Source organism: Ahaetulla prasina, chromosome 1, assembly GCF_028640845.1.
Source record: "Ahaetulla prasina isolate Xishuangbanna chromosome 1, ASM2864084v1, whole genome shotgun sequence".
In the NCBI taxonomy this organism is placed as follows: Eukaryota; Metazoa; Chordata; class Lepidosauria; order Squamata; family Colubridae; genus Ahaetulla; species Ahaetulla prasina.
The window spans coordinates 144,749,357-144,762,342 of record NC_080539.1 but is presented as its reverse complement, the minus strand read 5'-3'; the positions used below and the strand labels follow the sequence as shown (position 1 = coordinate 144,762,342).

Genomic DNA, 12,986 nt, shown 5'->3' with positions numbered 1-12,986 from the left:
TATATCTCTGACCGTAAGAAATCCTGCTCTCTTGTCTATGGCTTTAAAGATTTAACACCAGGCATTGTCAACGTATTTTTCAAACACATCTGCTCGGTGCACTGATGATGTTATCTAGGGTGGTAATGAAACATCTGCAAGAAACAACCAAACTCAGAGAACACTAAGGACCTTACAATTCAAGTCTAAGGTACAAATATTTTCTTCTATCAGTATATCTTCTCAATAATAAAATATTGATATTAGAAAATTAGTTTGGAGCCACTGTATTCTACAATCGTTAATTCTGAATATGTATTGAGTAGCTATTTATTTATTATTTTATTTATTTTAATTGTAAATTTAGTGGTAAATTTATATTGCCTTCCATCTCACTTCTGTGATTGTGGATGGCTTACAAAATCAATTAGAATATGCGAACAAAGATCCAAGTAGTCCTGAACAAATCCCCTGGAACATTCATAGCTGCACGATAAACAGTGCTTTTTCTAAAGAAAGTTTTTGTTTCAGTATCAGCATCTCCAGGTACTGCTGTGAAAAACTCCTGTGAAAAATTGTATAGTTCAATAACAGAGTGAGGTGCGCAATAATCCTACTTCCTAAATGGGACATTGGGTCAATGGAAAATAGCCTATTTTGCTGTTCCTTGTTTGCTTTCAGTGTGAACATTCATATTTCATTTCTTTCCGCCAGGTTACTGTTGAGAAACCTGATATATTTCCATCTATACCACTGGGAAGGTCATCACAGAATGCTTAGAAACCTGATATTTATCTTCCCTTTCTCCATTGCTTATTCTTTCCTTCACCTAAATAACAGAAGTCCTTAGTACACATGCAGTCCATCTATATTTGCAAAAGTGTTTTCTAACAAATTTCTGAAAATACATAAGAACATGAGTGAAGATCTGAGTAAAAATGTAATGTTAAAATGGTGTTCAAGCATTGAATATAGAATGTTGTTTATGGCATATAAATGTATCTGTGAAGTGGTTTGGGACAGTATGGTGGGAGGAAGTAAATCAAGTGGCTCTCCTTGCTACTGAAACCTTCTTCATTAAAACCTAAAGAACTAAAAAGTTTAGAACAGGAGGGTCAAACTCACGTCATGTGATGTATTAGGACTTTTTTCCCCTTTGCTAAACCGGGCATGGGCATGGGAGTTTGATAGTACTGCTTTAGAAGATTGACAGCTTCAGAAATTTAGTCATTCTGTTTTAGGCTTTGTGCCTAAATAGTTTATATCTGTAAAACTAACATATTGATTTTAGTTTTAATCTATTTAGTTCGTCAGAAAAATACCAGCATACTGTGAGTACTATTCCTACCTTAGGCACAAAGTCATAGAGGGGACTTTGGGCCACTGATTCTTTCAGCCAAAGAAGAAGGCATTTGCAAACCACTTCTGTAAATGTTGCCAATGCCTTCTTCTTAGGCCAATGCAGAAGATACTACTGCAAATCTTGCCAACTAGTCTAGGCAATTGCCAGGAGTCCACTCTCAATTAAAGGTGCCATCACTAAAATGAAAAAAACAAAACAAAACAACATACCAGGTGCATTGTTGTCAACCTTGTAAGGTAACAGACTGAAGATGCCTAGAAGTATTCGCTCTAAACTTATTATAAGGTCACATGAACAGAACCTTGCAAGTCTCTTCCCCTTTGCCCTTGTAGTCCAAGAAACTAAGGAGGGTCCCCTCTGAGATGTTTTCCATGGACCCAGTCCTTCTGCAGACTTAGCTGCCTCCTATCTAACTGACATCTAGTCTGTGGCTCTTCCTCCTGTTTCCCAAGATCATTCCTGCATACCGTTACAACTATATCCTGAACGTTTTCTTCCTTCATGAAGCTTGTTTGCATCTCTCATCACATTTTGTGACAACACAACTGAATTCTGTAACAATGTTTTTTTATTTTAGACTCTGTCACTGAGCACTTCAACAAATTCCACACAATATTCTGGACATATGCTATTTGTAAAACCTTGTGCAAAGTCACGTTTGTCGAAACAAGGAGGAAAGCAGGGAGGCAGTAAATCATTCCAATAGGCTGATAGTTATGTGGTGGCCTGCTGGCTCCATCACAGCTGCCATAGCATCAATAGCTTTTCTGGGCCCCCCATTTCCTTTCCCATTTTTTATGCTATTGACTTTCCTTATTAAGATTCAAGCCCAATTGCTTACCCTGCTGCTCGCTGTTATTCCTTTCTCCTGCTGTCTCTCTTGCATCTGATGTAAAACTTACATGACATGAAGAGAACTACGCAGCTTTTCAGGTCATGCTGTTTGTGAAACAGGAGAAAGTTTAAACTGAGCTATTCTACTGAGTTGCTTGCCTTATGCATACAGTTAGACATTTGTATTCTAAAAAATTATTCATTTGCAGTTTGGAATTAACAGTGCTTCGTATGTCTTTTCCAAATTTTCAACCTCCATAGGAACATTTTGTACTTTTTAACTAATCCTTGAACAAGATAACTATACAATAAAATCCTTTTAAAAAAACATTTTCAGAATAGTGTTTTTCTCCTGAGCTTTGTGAAGGTCAACGTCACGTCAATTTAAAAGGCAGAGAGAGGCCTTGCCTTGCTAGGCATCTCTGGCATGGGTGAGGTCGTGGCTACAGAAAAAAGGAAGCTCAGGATATACGCCATTACAGGATTAGCATCTCAACATACTTGCTTATAAATATAAAATCAGAATTATTCTGATAATATATCTTTTCCAGTAGAATAACCAATCAAAATTATACATAATATTAATAAAAGTAGAATTGTAAAATAATTCTGGAAAGAAAATAAATCTATCAATGATCATTCATTCATTCATTCATTCATTCATTCATTCATTCATTCATTCAATTTATAAGCTGCCTATGATGATATCCAAAGTGACACCTTGGAGAGGGAGACAGAAATGAAATCTTTTGAATTTGATATACAAACAATCCATTTCAGGACCAAAATCTACACAATATATATATATCCACTTATATAACTCTTCTTTGTTAGAGCTTATTACTGCTAAAAATCAGAGCAGTGTATAAAAAGTAACCTGTTGAAGATATTTAGCTTGCTATTTGTTCAGCAATGCTAACAAAGATGGTCAGACGAACAATACTGATAGACTTGTTTGTGATATTTTTCCCCCTTTTCATTTGCAATCCACTGAGACAGTCTGCAATTTTCTTTGGATACATTAAACCATACACAAACTTAAAAATTGTAATTAGCTTTCAGATAGTATGCTTTCTTATAGAAAAAATGGTATCTATTTCATAAAGTACTACTAAATTTTCTGTGTTGTACTGTGGAGAAAATTGTTTTCTTTTCATTAATTGAACTGATATTTTGTCTACCTTTAAACTAAAAACTAACATTATGCTAAGATGTTCACACTTGCATCCATCTATCTATCTATCTATCTATCTATCTATCTATCTATCTATCTATCTATCTATCTATCATCTATCTATCTATGGTTTTTAAATTTTTATGCTGCCCATCTCCCCTACAATATGACTTTCAGGTTTTGTTTTTTCATATAACTGGCATATAGATTTAAAAATAACATATTTCTAAGTGGAAAATAAATTTCACGTAAATAAATCCATAATTATATGGCACTGATTTAACAGATTAGCAGACTTGGAAGGGACCTTGTAGGTCATCTAGTCCAAACCCCTGCCCAAGCAGGAGACTCTACTCCAGGGGTGTCAGACTCAAGCCCGCAGATCAGATCCAGCCCGTGAGGTGGTTAGATCTGGCCCACAGGGATGCCCTGGAAACAGTGAAGGACTGGCCTGTAGTGGCTCTGCCAGCAAAAACAGAGCTCGAGAGAGCTGTGCACTACCCTACTGGCTTCTGTTTTTGGCCACAACGGCCTCTGCAACCCTCTGTCAGCAAAAATGGAGCTTGGGGAAACTGCGTGTGGCCTTCTGGGCTCCATTTTAAAAAAATAAATTTTATTAAACACATATTAAAACATTTTTGTTGGCAGAGGGCTGCAGGAGTCTGTCATAGACAAAAACAGAGCCCAGGTGGGCCACACGCGGCCTCCCCAAGCTCCATTTTTGCTGACAGAGGGTTGCAGGAAGCTGTTGTGGCTGAAAAGAGAGCCTCGATGAATGATTCAAGCTGGCCATGCCCCCTGGCCATTTCCCCCACAGCCCCCCAAGATCAAACACAACCCTGATGAAGCCCACAATGGAATTGAGTTTGATACCCCTGCCCTACACCATTTCTGACAGATAGCAGTCCAGTCTTGTTGTGGTCCGCCAGCAGCCTGCAGAGCTGGCAATGGAGTCAACCAGTGATGAGGCTGAGGAAGAGTGTGGGTCAGGCCTGGAGGCTGGGGAAGGCTCAGATGAGGGTTCTGCGTCAGAGCTGAGGTGAGGCCAGGCCATCAGGGAGTGAGGTGTGGACTCCAGAGCCTCCAGAGACTGACAGTAGTGAGGCAGAGGAACAGGAGGAGCCTGTTCCTAATGCACACATGAGAGGAGTTGCCAGAAGGCAAGAGCAGCTGAAGCAAAGAGGACGACTCGGGAGTAGGGCCAAGAGATGATTGGCCCCTCCCATAGGCTTAAAAGACCAGCAAGGGAGTTTGGGCTCTTTGTTGAAAAACAACGTTGATAACTTTGTCTTGTTGCATTTGTTTTGTATCCGTATCTTCTGAACTTTTGGCAAGAAAGGCCTTTGGCAGTTTGCCTAATTGGACCAAGGTTGGTGATAGGACTGAGGAATTGTGTTGGGAGGAATTTGCTTTAATTTAGTTGAACTACGCTGAGAATGAAATAATTCTCAGCTGTTCGAATAAAATTTGTTTTTATACTGATTGAGTTTCCTACTACATATTTGGGCCTGGGTCACAACAAGTCTCTTCCTGAAAGCTTCCAGTGATGAAGCTCCCATAACTTCCTATGTGAGGTTATTCTAAAACCTGCAAATTATTTTTATAGCAAAGTAGAAAGTAAATATACTTATTACAATTCTATAATACGTAGGCATTTGGTACAAAGTACGTCTAAAAAAAGATAAAACATGCATTTGTGTCCACTTGCATCATGATGTCAGATGCAGATATGCATATTTGCATTATGAAATGATGTTTATTTTATAAATTGGTTCCTTTTTTTATCCCCCCACAGAGACATGCAGTTTTGGGGATGTAATTATTCAATACCATGCCCTTAGGTTTTATCTCTAAATAATGATTTTCTTTCAGATTGAGTCCACTTCAACAGAAACCATTTTGGTAGACTACAAAAAGTTGTTTGTACTGAATATCAGATTTAATTCATAACCCTAAATTACTGGGATCATCTTCCTTTTGTAAAATTTTAAATTGGCATAGGAATGTGTTGTCTGCAAGGAATACATATCTGAATATTTTTACATAAGTTAAAAATAAGACACAGGAATCATACAAATGTTTCAATATCTGGCAGTGAAAAAGAGTTCACAAGAGTAGAAAGGGGTGCGGTTTCTTTGAAAATCATCAATCATCCAAATGTACATTTCTGGTTGTTGATTTTCTGGCTCCATCGGTAACCACATTTTGATATAGAAATAACACACCATATAAAATATTGGTACAGTAGGAAATCAAGAAGTAATGATTTCTAGTCATTCACATATAGTCAGTTACAGTAATGGAATACATTTCCAGTTTTCACAGCTCCCTTCATTCCCTGCAGTGGTGTAAAAGAGTTTGGGTTGCATTGTTTTTTTTTTATTATTTGTTCAGGGTATTCTATAAAGTATTCTCTCTCTCTCTCTCTCTCTCTCTCTCTCTCTCTCTCTCTCTCTCTCTCTCTCTCCCTCCCTCCCTCCCTCCCTCCCTCCCCCCTCTCTTTCTCTCTCTTTCTCCCGCTCTCCCTCCCTCTCCCTCTCTCTCTTTCTCTCAGAAAACGGTAATATTTCATAGTACTCTGATCCAGAAAATGTATCCCATGAACAGGCTACAATCATTTTTAAAATGTGAACAAAAGTAATTACAAATGTAAGCTTCCCTGTCTTTTGAAAACTTTTGGGAATTGTTTCTCCATCTGTCTTTGACTTAGCTAAGTTAAACCATACCAAAACATTTTACGTCAGCTTTTTCATAAAAATCATGGGTATTAAATATGGGTGAAATGTTTATTTATTGTAAGAGCAATCATTTGGAATTAACAAATATTTGGAATTACTGAGCACACTGAAAGATAGACAGTAGAAGAAATATCAAAATATTTAAAAATTAAAACCTAGAAACTTTATGAGAAATTTTATTTTAAAAAGTTGTAAGTTCAACAATTATATATGTATATGTAGGTATTTGTATATTACATTTGTATTTCATTTAAATATTAAAACTGTTATACAAAACTGGCAATTGAACATAGGGGGACATTAATGTAGGGACAAAGTAATTTTAAATAAGATAATTGGTTATTTCAGCCCAGTATTATCTGTTCTGACTGGCAAAGCTCTGGAGAGGCTTACTAGAAATCAGTAGTTTATCAGTAGCTCTACTAATTAAGTAGACATCAGGTAGTGAAAACCCAAAGAATTTTGCAAAAAGTATTTGCTATTTATTGGTATGGGGTCTTTGCACATTCTTATAAATCTTCTTTTTTTGATGAGCACATTATAAGCAGGACTTCAATGCTAAATTTACTACTAACCTGAATAACGTATCTTGAATCCTTTTTTAGTGGTTGCATGGTCAGTTGACCAACGCAGGTACAACTGATTGGATTTGCTTGTATAATTAAGTTGCCCAGTATGATTTCCACTCAAGGCAACCAACACAGGGCTTTGTCCAGAAGAACCTGTGCAAAATATATCAAAATGTTAATAATCCTGTCACATAACTTAGTATCATTGGAAATGCCTTAAAATAATTATTTTAATAACACTAAAGAGATATTTTACCAGTGCTTGTCAAATTAAAATGGGGTCTGAATTCCAATATGGATTCATGTAATTAGTACCATTTAGACTAACTTGAAAATTGGATGCAGTGCGTTATTTGCATGCATTAGAACACAGACTTGTGATCAAATTCTATGATAAGGTGGTCTAAAGTATTAGTAATTGTTCTTTATAATAGATACCAAGTGATCGAAATCAGTTAAAAACAGGGTTTCTTATGACTTGAAACTTGAATCAGTAAATTGCTCTTAGTAGGAAGGGAATATTTGTTAAAAGAAATAAGGTAGGAAAATCTTAGACCTTATGATTTTAACAAAAGTAACAGTAAATACACAGGTTTGTTTTGGAAAGAACTGGAAAAATATTTAATAGAAGCAGGGTAGAATATGCTTGAAACCTTTCTCATATTTCATATTGGGGGGAAAAACCAGGTTTCATGGGGATAACAACCTCTACAGTACAAGTAGAGGCCATTATATCCAAACAAATGGTAAGTAGACAATTGGATTAATAGTCAATGACTAAATAAGGATAAGAAGCATTGTGCTGATTCAGTTGAAAAGAACCATTTTTCAAAGGTTAAAAATAATCAACAGCAAGAAATCACATTTCTTCAGGAGTGATGGAAATGAATCTATTAAGGAAGTGTAACACATTTAAAACAGACTCTAGATTAGTGTGAGAAAACATTTCTCCTTGAAGCACAAAAGGAAATGTTTCCCTTGGATGTGTTCCACAGTTGCTTCAAACTGTGTGTGTATGTGTGTGTATGCTTGTAGAACCAGCATGCTATTGGGACCAGCGGTAAAATCCTCTGAAGTCTGCTACCAGTTTTGTGAGTCTGCTACCGAGGGCACACTTTGCGCACGCATACACACCTGAGGCACGCCCGTGGAGCACTAAAAAAGGTAAGTAGAACAGCTAATATAAATCACGTCACAGCTGATCGTTGTCCAGCTGATCATCGGAAATACCGGTTCACCTGAACCGGTAAGTATTTTTTACTACCAGTTCAGGAGAACTGGTCTGAACTGGTAGCATTTCACCCGTGACCGGACTACCAGAGAAGAAAACCAACACTCTATGTATGCACATCTATATACAGCTGGGGACAACTTTGAAAGATGCTGAAATCTTCTAAAAGATGTACAGTAGCTTCTGTAATGCTTCAAGGAAGAGTGCTTCACTTTCATCAATGAATCCCTTTTGGATACTTTGCTTAGAATTAAAAGATATGGATTTATTTTTTATAAATACCAAAATACACAATTTAATATTAGAAGTGGACCTTGTTGCAAAGCTTCTATTTTATCTATTTGGAAAATGAGATTATGCACAATAAGGCCATAAAAATAATTACTGAGGTGTGGAAAGCTGACTAAAATTTAGTGCTTTGGGGGGAAAAAAGACAAAATCTGAAGCTATGTAAACCCCTTGGATACCAAAGTCTGATTTTTATTTTCCAAACCTAGATATGTGAAATAGCAGATAAGGAGACTGTGAATAATGAGGCCCACAGGAACTTTAATTCCTTTCACATTACTGAACCAACAAATAAAAACAGAATCTCACCATCAAAGATTTCCAGCTCATCAAATTGTTTTTCACTTTGAAACGATTCTACAAAAACAGTGATGTTATAATTTGGTTCAACTTTAAGAGTCCAGGCACAAGTTTGTGAATTGAGATAGTTTCCTGGATAACCTGGACTGAGGATTACACCAGATGACTCGGTATGAATTTCATTCGCTGGGCACTGTGCTATAAAATAAAAGGGAGACAGGAAAAAATGGGAGGGGGGAAATAAAGGCGTTTACTTTCTTAAATTGCCACTTTTTCATAAATATGAAGAAAGATGTTCAATCTGGTTTTAAAATTTATTGTTTATTGAAGCAAAATCAATAAAAATGCAGATTTTCTCCTCAAAGCAAGATATATTATAACAGATGTTACTTTCATAAAACCTTGCACGCTTCAAAAACTAGATCCGAATACATAAACTACCTTTACCCTTGATGGTGAACTAAAATTAAAGGAATGTACCTCTTGAATAATATTTACTTGAATTTACTTAGCTTGAATCTATTTTCAGTAATATAATGAATAAAGAAATTGTCATTAAACAAAAAAATGTACGTAAATTTATCATAACATCGCATGTATTTGCTTAGCTCCCCAGAAGTTGTAGGTCTCCCTATATCAGGGGTGTCAAACTCATGTCATCACAGCAGCATCATGTGATGTATCAGGACTTTTTTCCCCTTTGCTAAAGCGGGTCGAGGAGGAGCCAGCACGTGACGCAATTGGCCTGTGGGCTGCGAGTTTAACACCCTTGCCCTATACCATTCCCAGAAGAATAGCCAGTTATTCTTCAGAATGCTATAGATTATTGGTTCATATTTCATATTTATACTATAATGACAATGTTTAACAAGATAATTGAAGAAAGAAGACATGCACAAAGGAAATAATAATACAGTATTTATTGAATCACCTGTAGACTATTAATAAAGGAGGAGAAGGAGGAAAAAGCTGGATAGAAGATTCTAAAGTGTTAAAGTCTTACAGGGATTTCAAACAGATTTTTATTTTTATTTTATGTACTTTAAAATTTGAACAGTAATGAAGAATATTATCTTGTCCTTTATACCCCAGCAGTGTTAAATTGGGAGATATCAAGTAAGTCTTTTGAACTTTTAGGGCCAACAATATCTGAATGAAAAATTGAATGCATTTGAGTGAAAAGCGAGTTCTAAATTTCAAAAGAGGAAGAGTTTATTTTCTTATGCTCCCTCATTTCCTGACTGAAAGAGGTCCAGATAATCTGGTCCATCTAGAGTCCTTTGAAGCTGCTTTAGCAACCATGATAAGAACTGGCAATTCAGTCATCATGTAAAGTGGTTGTTATGGTCTTTATGGTTTTACTTCTGTTTTTACAGGCTTTACAGATCTGTGAATGTCATAAATGCAAGGATTGGTTGTTAATTTACTTTTTCCAGTAAAGGAAAATTGTAATTGTCCCATTATTTCTATAGTTGCTACTATTCAAATAGAATATTTAGTGTTTATGGAATATTTAGTTTTCTGGCAATTTTTAGTTGTTTGACTGCAGTGAAATTTAAACCTTCAGAGTTCTGACTTTAAATTCTTATCACACTGGTCACCTTCTTTTTGATATATAAACTTTTTTTAATCTTATTAAAAGTGGATCCAGTCTACCTGCATTTAGAAGGAAGAGAAGGAATGGACACCCCCCCACACACACACACATACCATCCTGCATGAATAGGAGGTGGCCATCTATAAAAAATTATTTTGTGCATAGACAAAACTATGACTGATAACTCAGAATAATTATTATGTGAACAACCTTCATGAACATAAAAAGCTGTTTCCTAAAATCGGTTTCCCTCTACACATACAAACTCAAATAAGGAGTATGGACCTAAGGTGGATATAACTGTTAGCAGTAAGTATAAGTAGACTATTCTTACTTTTAATAAAACTTAAGAGGGAAAAACTGTCTGTTTCACTAATCAGTAAAAGAAAACACTATCTTAAACTCATATAATATGCTAGTATCAATGGTGGGTTGCTACCATTTCGCCCTGGATCAGGCATACCAGTAGCGCTTCTGTGCATGCGCAGAAGTATCATGCGCATGCATGAGCGCATGCGCACCCACAAGCAAACCAGTAGCAATGGGTTTTGAAACCCGCCCCTGACCAGTATGCCAAGAATCCAATAGCGTCTTTGCACATATGGAAGTCCGGCACATACACTGAAGTACTGCAGCGTGATTCTAGAATTTCCAGTAAAAAGACAGATTTATTGTGCTTTTCATATAAAACTGAAATGCAATTGATTATATGAGTTGCTGCCTCTAATATTATACCACCTCATCTTATATAGGGCACAATATCTATTGCTAAAAAATTCTTCTCATTATTTTGGTTCTGACATTTTGTGCAATGTTCTATGATAACAGTATTCTATTCTTACTTATATTTATTCTGAAATCCTTCCATTTCTCAACTAAAACTATTCCGTTTGTTTATTTTTTAAAAAATTAGCATATTTTTGTGTTACCCATGGACAGAGATTGATAGAAATCACAGAGGGAAAACTATTTTAAATTGTTTTGATTACATGTTCTTTTACCAAAAAAAAAACAAAAAACTCCTTTAAAAACTCTGACAAAGAGACACATATTGGATTAAAATGTCTACTTGTCCATGAATAATGAAGTGTAAAACAAGATATAGAAATTTTTATTTTTATTTTTTTTATTTGAATTTATATCCCGCCCTTCTCCGAAGATTCAGGGCGGCTTACACTGTGTTAAGCAATAGCTTGTTTCAAATAGCAAACCTCTGAAAACAAAAATAAAGTTGTATACCAAGAACCCATTTTGATACATGTTCATTATATTTCCTAATTATAACATTCTTGTTTAAAGCAAATTTAAATATCAAATACAAAATGTGAAAACCTTTTAATCATAATCTCTCTATACCAGAGGTGTCAAACTCAAGGCCTGGGGGACGGATCTGGTCCATGGGGTGCTTAGATCTGGCTCACAGGACCACCCTGGAAACAGCGAAGGACCAGCCCGCAGTGCCTCTGCCAGGAAAAAAGAGCTCATTTTCGCTGGCAGAGTCCTTGGGCCTCCACAGGCATGCCCAACATGAGTGATGTCGAGGAGGCCACGTCCACCTGGCCGTGTCCACACCCACCCTGGGTCCCCCAAGATCAAGCACAACCCTGATGTGGCCCTCAATGAAATCGAGTTTGACACCCCTGCTCTTTAAGGTATAGTCATTGCATACATACCTTCACAAACTGGGGGAGAGCCCTCAAATTGAAGTTGGTCTTTTAACTTACAGAATGTCATGTCATTTCCAACCAAAGTGTAGCCAGGATGACACTTGTATTTGGCAAAGTCTCCTGAAATAATTTAAAAAGAAAAGTGAATCAAAACATATTGAAATCTAGATTACAGCAACATTTATTTGTCATAACTGTCCATATCTTTCTAACATTTCTTCAACCAGATCCACACAAATATCTATATCTATATCTATATCTATATCTATATCTATATCTATATCTATATCTATATCTATATCTATATCTATATCTATATCTATATCTACCTACCTACCTACCTACCTACCTACCTACCTACCTACCTACCTACCTACCGTATTTTTCAGAGTATAAGATGCACCTTTTTCCCCCAAAAAAAGAGGGTGAAAATCTGGATGTGTCTTATACTCCGAATGGAGGTTCAGAAAAAAAGCCCCAAACAGAGCTTCAGAAAAGAATCTCCCGAATAGAGCTTCAGAGCCCTTTTTTCTGAAGCTCTGTTTCGGAGGCTTTCAGAGGCAGAAAAAAAAAAAAAGCAAATAAAAGCAAGGCACAGAGTTCACAACCAAGGAACCTGCTGCTAAAATTCACCTCTGGGAACAGCTGATTGGGGGTATTCCGGGAGGCCAATCCACCTGCCAATCAGCTTTTTTCTTATTTTCCTCCCCAAAAACTAAGGTGCGACTTATACTCTGGTGCGTTTTATGCTCCGAAAAATATGGTATCTATCTTACAGAAAGTTTTAAAAATGAGTAAAAAAAACCCACAAACCAATATAGAATCACAAGGAACAAAGAAAAAGGAAGAAATAAAAGACAAAGCTAAAGTGCAAAAAAAAAAAAGGTAGATGAAAAATAGAAAAGAAAGAAAAAAAAAGATATAAAGACGTAACTTCTTATTTTCTTTAGCGCAGTTATAAGTACAATTCTAGATTGACCTCTCTCTCTGAGATTACACCATGACTTTATTCTTTCTATAATTTATTCTATCTAATCGTCAAAACCATAGATCATGTTCTTTTCTTTTTTCTTTTTATTTACATTTATATCCCGCCCTTCTCCGAAGACTCAGGGCGGCTTACATTGTGTAAGGCAATAGTCTCATCCTATTTGTATATTTATATACAAAGTCAACTTATTGCCCCCCCAACAATCTGGGTCCTCATTTTACCTACCTTATAAAGGATGGAAGGCTGAGTCAACCT

At 36.3% G+C, this 12,986-nt stretch overlaps 1 protein-coding gene across 1 annotated transcript in view; it reads right to left on the bottom strand.

Moving 5' to 3' along the window:
• The window catches only part of CSMD1 (CUB and Sushi multiple domains 1), a 1,133,931-nt gene that overhangs the window by 83,130 nt on the left and 1,037,815 nt on the right, over positions 1–12,986 (bottom strand). Inside the window, exons 46-48 of the mRNA XM_058177365.1 lie at positions 11,747–11,860; positions 8,486–8,674; positions 6,664–6,810 (exon numbers count right to left, since the gene is read on the bottom strand). Coding sequence (XP_058033348.1) covers positions 6,664–6,810; positions 8,486–8,674; positions 11,747–11,860 — 450 coding nt within the window. The remainder of the gene's footprint in view (positions 1–6,663; positions 6,811–8,485; positions 8,675–11,746; positions 11,861–12,986) is intronic.